This window comes from Enhydra lutris, unplaced genomic scaffold (assembly GCF_002288905.1).
Source record: "Enhydra lutris kenyoni isolate GAN:26980312 unplaced genomic scaffold, ASM228890v2 scaffoldscaffold4, whole genome shotgun sequence".
NCBI classification, from domain to species: Eukaryota; Metazoa; Chordata; class Mammalia; order Carnivora; family Mustelidae; genus Enhydra; species Enhydra lutris.
Window position 1 is genome coordinate 51,418,862 of NW_019154088.1, and position 15,576 is coordinate 51,434,437.

A 15,576-nucleotide genomic window follows, 5' to 3' on the forward strand; every position below is an offset into this window, starting at 1 on the left:
TCTTACTTCACTGAGATGAGGGGAGTCCTTTCTTTTCCTGACAGATTTCTCTATCTAGGAGGTTTTACCACCTTCACACAAATGCCTTGGCTAGGGTGTAAACCACTTTTCCACAGATGTCTTCAGAAGGGAAAGCAGCCTGACCCCCCGCAAGGATCCAATGAGCCTCTGACAAAACAACACTTCTTTCTCTGTGGAGATTTTCTTAATCCTTATCCCCTATCTGAAGGCGTAGCTAGGCTTTTCTAAGAACACCGCTCTGTAAATTCTATTTGATTGTACCGAAGTAGCTGTAGGCTCTTTGGAGACGTGAGTGGGAATTAGATTGGGCACCCCAACGTCTAAGAACATTTGTTCTGTGTTTCTTTTATGTCACTGCCTCCTGACAACCTGGAGTTAGTTATCCAATCCAATGCATGGGCTATTTTTTAAAAAACTTAGCCAGGATACATAGAAGGAGACTCTAACCCATAGGAATTCTCTTGACAGTGTGGTGTTTCATGCCGTGGTGGGTGGATTTGCTTATTTGCCCTGTATATTTTCCCTTCCAGGAATCATTAACCAATGGCAACAGGAATCCAAGGATAAAGTGATTTCCCTCCTGTTAACTCATCTGCCTTTGCTGAAGCCAGGAAACCTTGATGCAAAAGTAGAGTATATGAAACTGCTACCCAAAATCCTGGCGCACTCTATCGAACACAACCAGCACATTGAGGAGAGCAGGCAACTGCTGTCCTATGCTTTGATACATCCGGCCACTTCGCTGGAAGACCGCAGCGCATTAGCCATGTGGCTGAATCACTTGGAGGACCGCACATCGACCAGCTTTGGCGGCCAGAACCGAAGCCGCTCGGACTCTGTGGATTATGGGCAGACCCACTACTATCACCAAAGACAGAACTCCGATGACCAACTGAACGGGTGGCAGAACTCTCGGGATTCTGGGATTTGCATCAGTGCCTCCAACTGGCAGGACAAAAGCCTGGGGTGTGAGAACGGCCACGTGCCCCTCTACTCCTCCTCATCTGTCCCCACCACAATCAATACCATTGGAACCAGCACAAGTACAAGTAAGTTCCCTGGAAGCCCTCTAGAGCAGTCTGGTGTGGTGACTTGCTGTGTGTGGCGCGTCTCGCTGAGAATGTCTGCTCCGAGCCCCCTGTAACCTTGGGAGAGAGGGGCTCACTGGAATTGGCTGTGGGAAAGGGATCTTTGGATCCTGTCTTCGTTGCTCCTTTCATTCTGGAAAGATAAAAATGCTGGGAGTGGGAGGGGGTGGGTAAAAGTGATCGATGGTCCAAATATGGGTTACAAACAGACTAAAAAATAAATAAGAGAATAAATGGTAAAAGAAGGAAACTTCCTGTTTCCACAAGTAGAAATGCCTTTTACCCACATGCCTTTCGCCCTGGGATTTTTGGATTTGCCAAGACACTGAGTTACGTGTGATTCTCTAAACCTGATTCTAACCCCTGGTTAACCAGACACCCTCGTGGGATTTGTGCATTTTCTTCCTTTTTTTTTTTTTTTTTCATTTTTTTTTCTTTCTTCCTTTTTTTTTTTTTTTTTTTTTTTTAAATATATTTCCCCCTGGAATGTTCCCTCCCTTGCATTTTCTGGTTTTTGTCCCCCTTGTTGGGGGCACTTTTTCCCCTGACTGGGGAAACAGGTCTGCTAACTGAGAATGCTGCTCTGTGCTGTGGCCTGGTGTGACTGCTGTGGCCTTTTCTCACTCAGTCTAACTTAGGAGAGGTGGGTGGGGGACAGCTCTGTGGAAGGGGAGAGCAGAGGACAGCTTTCTGCTCCTTTGACCACTAAAGCAAAGTACCCTGTGCACAGCCGGGACTAGGGCCAGGAGTCCTCTCTGCGGTTCCCCACTTGGGCTAAGCAAAGTGACAAACAGTGGCAACCTGGGACAGGGGCACCCGTCATTAAACGGAAATCCTTGATGCTAGTTGCTTCTGTCTGTGAATACAGTGTCAGCACTGAGATAACTTTCTTGGGGGAAAGCTTTTGTCACATCTTCCGTGCCTGTCAACATGCAGGACCCCCAATTAAAAGATCTAAGAGTAGTAAGAATTAACAGTGACGGCTTCTTGGCCTCAACCTCCACTTGGATCTCTCAGCTAATGGGCCCTTTGAAAGGGCTTTCTCAAATACATAGGAGTGTCGAATTAGAACTACATTAATTGAAATAACCAAGGAAATACTTAAGATACTGCGTTCATAAAGCTACAACATGAAATTTTTAATTCTCCTTTTTTTATTTTTACACCGAGATTTCGATAACTCATACATTTGGGGAATTAAGGGACTATTGCTCATTACTTGATAATGCAAGAGAGTCTGGGGGCTGTCTCTTTCGCAGACTAGTAATCCAGGGAACGTTTTCACTAGCCGTTGTGTGACAGAGAGCAGTGGCTGGGACTATTAAGGCAGACACATGAAGGCTGAATGACAGAGCTTTTTGGCCCAAGTTTCCTGGGTCAGGGACAGAATCTAGTAATTGTTACAGAAATCTTTGATAGCTGGGAGAGAGGCGAGCTCCAAGCTGCCTGCCCTCTCAAAACTGAATTTTATGTCATTAATCTTAGATCATCCTATTTCTGTCTCTCCTGATTTGCACACTCAGGGCTCTAAGTCTTGACAAGGTTAGTACATTCGGGGTGGTTAGCAGATTGTCGTCCGTGGGTACTTTCATTTTTCACCATCGCCGCCCGGCCCCACAGAGGAAAGGAAATGCAGAGATGACTGTCATGGCCTCCCAGATCTTTGGGTCCCTGTATAGTACTTGAGTAGAAAGAGACTTCAAGGTTTGACAAGATAACTAGATTACATATCTCAGGAAGAAGGAAGGGGCTGGAACCCTGTTTCAGAACCTTGGCAAAGAAAGCTGAGATCTATCTTCCAGAAACTTTCATGCAAACCCTTGGGCCGTGTCAACACTTGTATCTCAGTATCTCTTTAACAAAACAGTGCTACTGCTTTAGTCTTCTGCATTGTCTATGGTGGTTAAATGGTGTTTGTCAAAGCTACAAATTTTGGGGTCATTGATTCATTTGTGCCTCTATCACATATATCCTGGGCACCTTGGAGGCGGTTTGACGAAGTGGAAAAAACAAGGACTTTGATGTCAAAGCCCCACCAAGTGCAAATCTCAGATCTATAACTGGGCCAAGTTACTTTACCTCTCTGAACAGGGTCTTCACTTGTAAAATGAGAACATTCCTGATATCCACCGTGGAGAGCGGTGGTGAAGGCACTTGAGATTCTGTATGTGGATGGCCAGCCCCGGCCAGAGCTGGCAATGGCGTCTGCTAAGCGAATAAATGAGAGAGAGTAGGAAGGACACGGAGGAGGAAAGCGCTAACACTGACCCACAGAATCTGTAACCGCATGTGCATCTCTGATCGTTACCTGATGAAAGCACCTTTCCCTGAGCCTGGGCCTTGCAGAGTAGAGTAGGGGTCCTCGATGATGCCATGACCTTTGGCCGTTTCACTACAATAGAAAATGGGTTGGGCTGAAGGCTGCTGGACCTCTCCTGCTGCACTGACGAGCTACATGTCTTCCTTCTTTCAAAACGGGAAAGATATTCACACACTACAACAGGATTATAAATCACAGTAAGAGAACAGAGATCAATTGGTGCTTCACATTTTCAAATTACCAGCCACATTTATGACAGTTAATGAAAAGAAACTAACTAGAAGACAATTTCCTTACATAGTTTTTGGTTTTTAATCTTGGCTTATCGCATGAACATTTTATCCTTTGGTCCTTACGCTCCAGCAAAGTGCCTTAGAATCCATGACCACCTCCCTATATGGATCCTGCATCCTCCATTCATTGCAAACACTACCCCTGTCCTGGGTGCCCAGCACTATGTTCGAGGCCATGGGAAATATAAGGAAGCTTGAGGAAAGTGATTCCCTTTCAGAGAACCAATAATATAAGTGGAGAGAGAAGATGTATCTCTCAGTCTCACAATTAAAAGTGAAATCTCTCCCTCTAGCCAGACTAATCTACAAAAGTTTTACATAATAACCCAGGCATTACATAAAAGTGCAGTTAAAAAAATAACCCCAGTAGCTGCCATCGGGCAATATAGGGTTGTATCAGCGGAACAGGGGGTCTGTACTGCAAGGGCTGTGAAAGCATAAAATGGAAAGATCCTTGTGGACCAGAGGGTCAGGAAAGCCTTTGCAGGTAACAGGTAATCCAAGTAAGCTGGGATGGAGATGGCAGGGGTCGGGACATGCATTGAGAACAAAGGCGTGGAGGTTGTAGTACACGGTCAGGGTTGGAAGACAGTGAGGAAGAAGGAGGGGTTCACGGAAGGAAAAGAGTAGTGAGAAAAGGCAATAAAAGTAGACTGGGGTGGGGAATTGGAGAGCCAGGTAATCCAAGTAAGCTGGTAGAGCTCTAAGGAGTCCAAGCATCCCACCATGGACATGGCAGTGATATGAGCAATGCTGTAGGGGGACTGGTCTGCTGGGGGCAAACCAGATGAGTGAAAAGTGCTGAGTTTCCAAACCTCAGTTGTGTGGTAGTAAAAATATCATGAGGATAGGAACAGGCATGGAGCAGAAGGAGTGGGTCCTAGAATTGTTCCTAGGTGTAATTATGAGAATTAGGATTCAGTACTGACTGGTATATACATTATTGATTCATTTATTTGTTCATTCATTCACTTAGAATATGTTTATTGAGCACCTGCTATATGCCTGACCTGTTTTAGGCGCTCAAGGGTGCATCAGTGGACAAGACAAAGATACTTTCCCTTGTGGAGTTTGCAGTCTAGCATATATAAATTATAATATATAAGGAAGTTATATAGTGTGTTAGAGATTGGTGAGTGACACAGAAATTAAAAAAAAAAAAGAGTAGGGTCAGGAGATCAGGCATAAGTGGTGAAGTGGTTTTAGTATTAAGTAGGATGGTAAGAATAGACGTCGTCAAGAAGGTAACGTGTGAACAAAGACTTGAAGGAGGTAAGGGGGTTAGCCAAGTAGAATAGTCCAGCCAGAGAAAAGGTTTAAGCAAAGATTCTAAGATCTTTTCTCAGCTTGTTGGGGAAAAGAAAGAAAGCCAGTGACTAAAAGGGAATGAGTGATTGAGGTAGAGAGTGGTGGGGGCTGCAGAAGTATCAGGGAAGGACAGATCCTACAGGGCACTGCAGGCCATAGCAAGGACTTTGACTTTTGGTCTCAGGAAGCCAAGAAGCCATTGGAGGGTTTCTGGCAGACAAGTGATGTGGTCTGGCTTACATTTTAAAGGGATCATTTTGGCTGCTGTGTTAAGAATAGGCTGTACCAGGGCAAGGATGGAAACACAAAGACCGGTTCAGAGGCTATTGCAGTAATCCAGGCAAGACACTGCTGACTCTGACCAGGATGGCTGAGGTAGAAGAGAGAAGAATGGTCAGAGTCTGACTGTATTTTCAAAGTACAACCGATGGGATTTCCTGATGAAAGAGATGAAGTATATGAGGGAAAGAATTCAAGAATGACTCCAGAGTTTTTGCTTATGTAGCTAAAAGGATGGAGAAAGTTTCTATTAAGTTTGAAAACAAGATTGGGAGTTGTGTCGCAGGTGATGCATCTAGGAGCCCATGAGATGATCAGACATGTCTCATAGGCATTTAGATGTATGAGTATGCAGTTTGGGAGGGGGACTGATCCGAGAGAGACATCTGGGATTTACCAGCGCAGAAGTAGTATTGAAAGCTCTGAAATCAAATGAAATTACCAAAGCAAAGATGTAGGTAGAGGAGAGGACCAAGGACTGAGCCTGGGTACTTCAACATGAAGACTGAGGAAGAGGAGGATAAAGTAAAAAGAATCACAGAGAAACCATTGAAGTCAGGAAAAACTCAAGTGTGTGGGCATCTTGCAAAATGAATGAAGAATGTGTTTCAAGGAGGGGAAAGTGATCAGAAAAAATTCTGCTAATACATCCAAGAAAAGGAGGACCAAGAATTAATCACTGGATTTATCAAAAAGGAATATTAGAGATAAATTGAGAGTACTTCACACATGGTAGGCATTTAAGGGATAAAGAAAGTTGAGTTAGTGATGCCAAAGAGAGAAAAAACAAGATAGGGAGAGAAACCAGCTACAAGCTCAATTTTGGAGTGTGTTGAATTAGAGAAGGTGCTAGAACATTGAGATGGAGAAAAATAATATTTAGAGGACATTTAAAATGCACATGATGGTGCCATGGGAAGCTTTGTAAGGAAGGGATTATTATGAGGCTAAGAGTAGGGGGTGAAAACTAAACCCTGTATGAGGGAATTAACCTGTTTTCATCCATTTAAGCAGAATCAAGAGTTACCTTCATCGGTTGCAGGCATTAAATCAAGTGAGATCACATAAGACCTTTGAGCCAGACCTTCCATGAGAAAGCAAAGAATGGGTTGGGACAGTTGAGAAGTCAAGTAAACATTTTGGATAGCATCAAGGTGTTTCCAAAGAGCGGTACTGTACTTTTCAGTACCTCACTCTCCTTAAGGCTATTCACGGGTCTGATCACTAAAAGCAAGAACATGCAGATTCCTCTTCATGAGCCCATGGGACCAGAAAGAACCAAGGCATTGGCTGTCACAAACCATACACAAGCCTTAGTCAACTTTGTTTTGGCCATTATAAGCAATTCCAGTTGTAAAGTGTGTAGAACCTGGCTTAGCATCTCTATGTCTGCTTCCTGTCTGCAGTCTGCTATAGAAAAAAGTAAACCATTCAGGAAAAGAACATTCAGGAAAAAGACCTCCTGGTTTTCTGAAGTGCCCATAGAATTCCCTCATGTGGAGGTCAGTGGCACCTCTTTTATGACAGACTGCCTTTCCTTTTTTTCTTTACTTTTCTTTCTTTTTTTTTTTTTCAGACTGCCTTTCTAACCATTTTCTACTCTTCGCTGGTGGACGTGGACCTAGAAAAAAACTATGTACTATGGTTACGAATGAAAGAAATTTGTTTCTATTCAAATTGTTGCAATACTTGATTTTTCTTCACATTCTTTACATTTGGGTTTGAAAACATGCTGCCCTTTGCTCAGCCTAGTATGAGGCAAGAACTCAGAAACTTTGGGTAACAGAAATTCTTCAAAAATGTTCCATTTAAACTGCCCACTTCTACAATCTTATGGTACACTTTGGAACCTTAGTATTTCTTTTCTTAGTCTCAGTTGATTTTTCTTGTTATAAAAACAATACCTTAAAAAATATTGGCACCAGAGATCATGAAAAGTAAATTAACAGTGATAGCACACTGCTGTGTATTGTTTGCTATGTGCTGGGTACCATTCAAAATCCTTTCCACAAATATTAACTCATTTAATCCTCATACCTCCATGATGTGGGTATCATTGTTATCCCCACTTGACAGAGGAGGAAAACTGAGGTACAGAGAGGCAAAGTCACTTGACCAGTGTCACAGACCAACCAAGTTTGGATAAACCGGGGTTTGAACCCAGATGGCCAGGCTCCAGAGTCTGGTTCTGAATCCTCTGCCCTTCAGCATTTTCTTACAAGACCAGCAGCCATTTCAAGCTCATTCCAGTCAGTCTCCTTGAGGAAACATGACTGTCTCTCCTAATCCTATTCCCAGAGATCGACTCAGTTACTAGCTAGTAGACCCTTGTTTGACTCTGACTCTGAATTTGCCACCGCATGGTTCTCCATAGTGCACAGATCTAAGATCCTACCAAATTGTACCCCCCTCCCCAGTACTTTGCACTGACCCCGATGTTTCAATGTCAGCCCTTAGCATTCTGTGTCACAGTTCTTGGCTGACATGTTTACCTTCCCTTGGGGAGGCAGACTCCTTGGGGACAAGGGATATGTCTTCTCGATCCCTCTTTCCCAGCACCTAGAACACTTGCGTGGCTCAAAAAGTCACAGAAACTGTGGAGATGGTCATTTCCTTGCAAACTTTCAGCTCCCATCTTCTCGTGGTAGCGCGTCTCTGTTAGATTCTGGCTGTCTCATGCTTGGGCCAGATGTGGCCTCCCAGTCCTCCTCTGTAGACCCCTCAAGGCAGCCACTATAATTCAATAAGAGATGGCATGTGAGCTGAAGCCAGTCTGCCGCCCTGCCGTAAGTGTTTGCTGAACAGTAGGAACTTAATAAATTCCTGGGCTCACCAGGCAGATGTTCTTGAAGTTAATGAATTTCCAAAATAAACGAGAAAACATCCTTGGGAATTCACTGAATATCTGGTGATAATATTGATCATTTTGCCTTCTGTCATAATCCTCAAAGTGACGTTTGTCGTTACTCTTGCTTTTTTTTTTTTGCATGACTTATTTTGCCAACTAGGTCTCAAGACTAGCAGACGTTTAATAACATACTGTGATCGAGATTGTGGAGGTGGTTATATGAATTTATTCATGTGAAAAAAAATGCCATAGGGTTGTATGTAAATTTATAAGCACCCATTCCCCAGATATGTGTACAAAACTCCTGAGACCCAAAGTCATGTCCGTAATTTTGTTAATTGTATTGCGTAAATGTTGATTTCCTGGGTTTGGGTTTTTTTTTTTTTTAAGATTTTATTTATTTTTTTGACAGAGAGAAATCACAAGTAGGCAGAGAGGCAAGCAGAGAGAGAGAGAGGAGGAAGCAGGCTCCCCACAGAGCAGAGAGCCCGATGTGGGGCTCGATCCCAGGACCCTGAGATCATGACACGAGCTGAAGGCAGAGGCTTAACCCACTGAGCCACCCAGGCGCCCCTGCTGTTTTTTTTTTTTTTTTTAAGATTTTATTTATTTATTTGACAGAGATCACAATTAGGCAGAGACGCAGGCAGAGAGAGGAAGGGAAGCAGGCTCCCTGCTGAGCAGAGAGCCTGATGTGGGGCTCGATCCCAGGATTGTTAAATCTATAGTTACTTCAAAATTAAAAGTGAAAAAAAAAAAAAAAAAAAAAACAAACTACCGAGGCATCCAGTACCTGGATATTTCTTGGGCTTTTGACCTTGTGACCTGGCCTTCCAGAACCGTGGAGGGTCCATTCATTTATGGGAAGGAGAATGGCTAGGCCCCATGGAGCCAACACCTGGAAAAAACCATTCCAGCAGGCAAGGGGAAAAGTGAGGGTGACATGAGTCTCAGGGAAAGTGGCTCCTTTGGGAACCCCTGATCCGCAACTGGAGAAAACCCCTCCTGAGCCCATGGATTGACCCCTTCAGCCAGGGCCAACTCCTTCAGAGACATATGTTTGGTTCAAGAAATCCTCTGCCCTTCAGCATTTTCTTACAAGACCAGCAGCCATTTCAAGCTCATTCCAGTCAGTCTGCAAAAAACCATCAGAACCCAGGTATTCAAGGGAAGGAGGGACGCCACACAACTGTAGGTAGCCTGACAGCAAGTGAGGTCTTGGGAGTGGCCTCTTGGAAACTGAAAAGAAAGAGCAAGGCCTGCAGACCCCAGTTCTTCTTTGCAGGCTGCAGGTCTTCTCCGTCCCAAGCCGCTGGTGCCGTATAAATAAATCTTCATGGAATTATTTTGTCTTTTACCAACATACTTTCTGGTTGGAAAATTTCTTCCTCTCCCAAATCTAGCCAACCTGGCATGTAACTGAAAAATTCCATTATTTCCTTAACCCCTCCTTTGCTCTTCAAAGAGGTAACTCTAGTTGCTTTGCTTCCTTTGAGAAGCATTTATAACAGCTGGCATGATATATTTTTAGCCTCAGCTTCCTTCCCCTTCAGGGGAAACTTTTTTTTTTTAAGCATGGTGTTGGCCTTCTGGATAATATGGTGTGAAGGGGGCTCAGTGAGATCTCAGAGGACCTGATATTGCCACTACCTAAGGCTTCCTTTCCAAGTATCCAGAGGTCTTACAGGACTGTGCTTTTCCTCACCATGCTTCATGTTCATTTTCTGGGGCAACAGTCAGAAAAACACTACAATAAGCAAGAAGTCTGCTGGTTTATTGTGAGTCAGCAGAGATCCCACTCCTAGGGAAAAGTCAAAGACCTCCGTGGGCTCTATGCACCTTGGGTCGGGAGGCTGTGCCATCCGTCCCCTATCCGGGAGGATTTTTCTTCAACCCTAATTCCAGGGAGGGTTATTAAATACCAGATGAGCTATGTTCTAATTCTCTACTGTAATGCAAAAATAGGATGGGTTCTGGCTGGGATACATGGCTTGGATTGGACTAGCCTGGAAGAGGGGAGGGAGGAGGAAGAAATGAACGTGGTTTCTTTAAGACTTTTTTGAGCCCAGTAGTCTATTTTTTTTTAAGATTTTATTTATTTATTTGACAGAGAGATCACAAGTAGGCAGAAAGGCAGGCAGAGAGAGAGAGAGAGAGGGAAGCAGGCTCCCTGCTGAGCAGAGAGCCCAGCGCAGGGCTCGATCCCAGGTCCCTGAGATCATGACCTGAGCCGAAGGCAGAGGCTTAACCCACTGAGCCACCAAGGCGTCCCTGAGCCCTGTAGTCTTATGATTTCTATTATTTCACAAGATTTAGGGTCATAGTATAACAGAGGCTGCTCCACAAAAAGAAAGACAGAAAGAAAGAAAGAAAGAAAGAAAGAAAGAAAGAAAGAAAGAAAGAAAGAAAGAAAAAAGAGGAAAGGAAAGGAAGAAATTCGACAAGAAAACTTTTAATCTTGTACTTATTTTTCTCTTTTCTCACTTTTAAGACTTCCAGGGACAAATTCAGTTTACGTTGAAGAAAGATGTATCGTGATTGTAACTTAAATATATACATTATTTTGTGTGTGTGTGTATTTGACATCTTTAATATCAGGCAAATTAAACCCTTGAATTTCATGGTTTCAAGTGAGGTTGAATCTTAATGGCAGTGCTTACTGTCAATTCGGGGTATATTTTCTAGCTCCCCAATACTGTACATACCGTTCCTGCCACCCCCATTCTCAACATTCTATTGGGTAAAGTACGGTGTCCAAGTATAGGAAATCTGTGGATAGGTATCTGGTATCTGGGTATAGGAAATCTCAGGTATAAGCCAATTAAGTGAAGGATATGGAGATGGGGAAGCAAGGAAGGCAGGGAGTTCCAAAATCTGGAAAATGCTATATAGGATTTTCTAACATACCCTGGAGGAATCATTCTTTGCCAAAAGTCTGGCCCATTTCCATAGACGAATTCCATGGCTAGAATTAGAGGAACCAATGAGAGCACAGGGTTTGCTATACAGATTTGTTTCACAGCCAGCCTTGCTAAGATGCATCCTTTCAGAAAAGCCCAGCAAATCCATATGGAGCTAAAAGATTCATAACAAATTATTTTATACTTTGGTCTTCTCCACTGCACAGGAAAATGTTGCTGTGCAAAGGGAATTACAAGGCTAAGTGGCACATTAGATATTCAAGTTTGGGGTATAGATGACAGGGCACTGTCCATGAAGATCGAGAACATGGCTTCAAAGTCAGATGCTGTGGTTTTCATCCCGTGAGCAGGTGTGTGGTGATGGACAAGTTACTTGGCCTCCAAAGTTCCTTTCTTTGCCTGTGAAATGGAACTGAATTTCAGTAGGAGACCTCTTAAATGATTTGAGCAGGATTAGTAGTTGATGTGTTGATTGTAATAGCTGTTTAAAGCAGGGAATCATAAAGGAATAAAATTGTAAATATTAACTTAAAGCCTGAATACATACCTTCTGATACTGCTTCTGTGTAGAGTGATGGACCTTTCCTTAAGGATAGAGCTCTTGACTGTGGCTGCTCTGTCTTTCCTGCATAATTCACACCCTGCATGCGTGATTGTCTGTGATCTCTTCAAAATGGAGCAAGAATTTGTGAAGACATTAACCAAAAAAACCAATCAGAGAACAGAATCTTTCTAGACTTTTTGTCTTTTTATCATTCAGCTTATAGTTTTCTCACTGAATTCAGTGGATTTTTAAGCAAAACAATGACTATTCCTAAAGCGTGTAACACAGTTTTTGTGCAATTAACTTTTCTATAATTCCTTTGTCACCATCTGTTACACTTTTCTCAGTGACATATTTACAGTAAGTACAAGTGGCATAAACAGGTTTGGGGACAAAATTAATGGACCCTTGGTCCCCCTCCAGGTTTGCTGGTGGGAGCAGAAGTGCACAATTAAATTTCTGTTGAAGAGTTGGTGCACCATGGGCATCAGGAAGTAGTCTGAGGGAAAAGAGGGTACTGGTTGGTCTAGCAAGTTGGTTAAATGAAGATGAATTGAGAGCTACTTAGGGTTGTTGTGAGGATTTATTTCTTTAAAATATATTTTTTTCATTTTATTTATTTATTTGACAGAGAGAGAAACAGTGAGAGAGGGAACAGAAGTAGAGGAGCAGCAGAGGGAGAGGGAGAAGCAGGCTTCCTGCCGACCAGGGAGCCCAATGTGGGGCTCAATCCCAGGACCCTGGGATCATGACCTGAGCCGAAGGCAGACACTTAACGACTAAGCCACCCAAGTGCCCCTGTTGTGAGGATTTAATGAGAAATATGTGTAGAGCACTTGCCAGTAGAGATGCTCAACAAATAATAGCCCTCATTATTATTATTATTTCTGTACTCATTGCTAATGCTGATATGGTAAGGATTGCCTCTTCCACCACGCCAGGCTCTGCCGGAAATGGGGGTGGACTAGGCTCCCTGGGGCAGCCCTATGACAAAGCTCTTCTTCTATGCTAAATTGAAATCAAGATACTTTGACTTAGCTCTATAAAGAGCTGGCCCTCCACACATGTCAGTGTACCCATGAGGATCGTTCCAGTGATTTATCTTAATGCCTTAAAATGGACTAGAAAAAAACATGAGTAGAGTAAGGTAAACAATTGTTGTTGCTTCTTTGGGATCCATTGCTAACAGGAATAATTTTTTTTAAATTAGTGATAAGTGTAAGGATATTACTCAAATTTATAAAAATGATCCTTGACGGGGGAGGTGCCTGGGTGACTCAGTCGGTTAAGCGTCTGCCTTGGGCTTAGGTCATGATGATCCCGGCGTCCTGGGATCCAGCCCCACATCAGGCTCCCTGTCAGCGGGGAGTCTGCTTCTCCCTCTGCCTTCTGCCTCTCCCCCTGCTTGTGCTCTCAATCTCAAATAAGTAAATAAAATCTTAAAAAAATAAAATTATACTTAAGGAACAGAATTGGATTTACGAGAGGCAAAGGAGGCTATGCATATAGATACAGGCCAGGGAAGTGCTGCCGGTCCCAAGAGTTTAAAATATTTGGAAGGAAAAGAGTGTGGCATAGTGAAAAGAGCAGTAGGTTGGGAAAGTCACCCCACTTCTAATTCAGGGTGTGTGATCCTGCAATCTTGGGGACTCCCACATCTTCATGAAGGCATGAGGTTGGATGACCGTAAGGACCCTTGTTAGTATTTGGATCCTACACTTCTAAGGTAGGAGCTGATGCTGTTAGGTTGTGGTGAGTGGGGATGGGGGTGGGTGCTGGGCTGGGCTGGTGTTAGAGCAGTGGCACCTGCCAAAGCCAGGGGGAGGCTCCCCGGATGTACTTGGCATTAACTGCACTGTCAGTGAGAATCTGGTAAGATTTCAGTTCCCATTGTTGTTAAAAGAATGTGACCACCCGTAACTGCTCCCTGGAACTGCAAAGTCTGGTGGACAGGGACTGCAGGGGAAACACTTTTGGAAGTGAGTACCGTGTTAGTGGCACATACCACTTACTAAAAATAAAAAAAGATATAAAATGGAAACAATATGAAGATGTTCCCGAAGAAAGAGAGAAAAAAAAAAAGATCTAAAAGAAAAGGCAGGGTGATCTAGCCTGGAGTCATAAGGCTAAATAAGGAGCGATCTGATCATTGAGAAGGATATCAAAGCGTGTTAATAGGAAGGGCTTTACCGTGAGTTCCTTGGTCTCTGCCATATAGAAAGAAGAGAAAATTGGGAACAATGATAGGTAAAGATCTTGGTGGTGATGAGACTTCAGAGCATGTTACAGTGACAAATGTGGGTTCGCTGTCCTGTCAGGAGTTAAGACACATCAGAGGATAAACAGGTCCTGTTGCCCAGTGCCCGCATCACAGACGACCTGAGAGCCACTCTTTTTTGTGATTGTGGCATCATCTCGAGGAGATTCTTTTGGGAGAAAAGTGGACTGCTTGAAGGTTCTTTGTTTTCAGAGACCTGGTACACATTCGGCGTGCTACTGGTTATTCCTGTGCCATTAAGTCAAATATTTCCACAGAGGAAGTGGAGACATGCAGCTTTGGGGCTCTGCGGCAAAAGCTACTACCCATTTTGGATTAAAACACACACACACACACACACACACACACACACACACACACACACACCCCAACAACAACTTTTGCAATACCCAAGTCAAAATAAATTTAGACATGTATCCCTCAGTGCCAGTTTCCTGAGGAGCAGTCTCTGAGTGGCGTCAGTGGAGGGCGACAGCACCCAACACTATCTCACGCAGCCCGGAAGTTGCACTTCCCAGCGGAAGAGGGATATAGTGGTGGCAAAGAAGAAGACACTGAGCACCCTCTCCTAATCTATCATTAGTGTCAAAGTGAAGCCTAAGGAAGGAACGTATAATATAGACAAGTCTCATTTACATGCTGGGTACATTATTTAAAAATTGCCTGAAATGACCTTTATTGGAATCAAATCATTTTTCCTTTGACTAGAACTTTCATTTGGGGTGCACATTATCTTGGTTTCTAATTGATCTTCATTGGCAGGAACTCAGTTCCTGAGATTTTCTATCAAAGTTAATAATTTGTGAAGTATCTTAGGATAACAAATATTCAAAAGTTTTCATCGGGTGATTTTTTTTTTTTTTTTTTTGGTAATGTGTATTAATAGTCCTCTTTGCTAGTAAGGTGGAATTCTTTAGGTGGCTTTTTTTTGGTTTGGGTTTGCTGTCTCTAACAAGTCCCATTTATATGGCATTGGACAGGCAAGGTAGGCGGAGCTCTAAATCACACCTCAGGCTGCATTTCTAACTGTGGAGAGTGCATCTCTCCCCCCCACCCCCCCACAGAGAGAGCTTGCTGAGGAGAGATATTGACGGCGGGGGCGGGGGGGTGGTGCTTGGCTAGAATAACACCTGGGTCTGGATCCACTGGGTGCAGTGGGAGACCATTCAAGACTGCAGCATGTTTGGGAAGTTGGAAGAGTTGGGGAGTAGTCATTAGGCCTCAGGGAGCTAGGTTGTGAGGAAGGGAATTATTCACATATGTTCATCATTATCTAAGAAATTATTCTGTGCCTGTGATATTGTTATTAACTCTGCTGGTTTTAGCAGGATAATTTAAATATCCCAACTGAATGTTCTATTTAAGTATTATTCTAAAAGCCAGAGCTCACTGCAAGTGTAATAATGGCATCTTTGGGTAAAAATGACCACATGTGTACATTTGTTTACTTTTGGCACCATAGCTCCAAATCCCAAAGCTCTGTGAGCTCAACTTCAAAGTCGGAGTTTTTGGTTCCCCAAAGTGTCTCTACTTGGGGTGTGAGCTGGGAATGTGATTGAGGCCAGCCAGTCCCTAAGGCTGGATCTGAGCTGCAGATCCTCGATTCAAGGTAAGTCTCGGTGCATAGCTCACTGTCGTTAAGGAATAAGAATTGTCAGTACTCGGAGAGGGTAGAT

At 43.5% G+C, this 15,576-nt stretch overlaps 1 protein-coding gene across 2 annotated transcripts in view; it reads left to right on the plus strand.

Moving 5' to 3' along the window:
• LOC111160275 (sterile alpha motif domain containing 4A) overlaps positions 1-15,576 on the plus strand; it is a 203,288-nt gene that overhangs the window by 121,899 nt on the left and 65,813 nt on the right. For both annotated transcript variants that reach the window (XM_022523215.1, XM_022523223.1), the window contains exon 2: positions 552-1,070. In XM_022523215.1, coding sequence (XP_022378923.1) covers positions 552-1,070 — 519 coding nt within the window. The remainder of the gene's footprint in view (positions 1-551; positions 1,071-15,576) is intronic.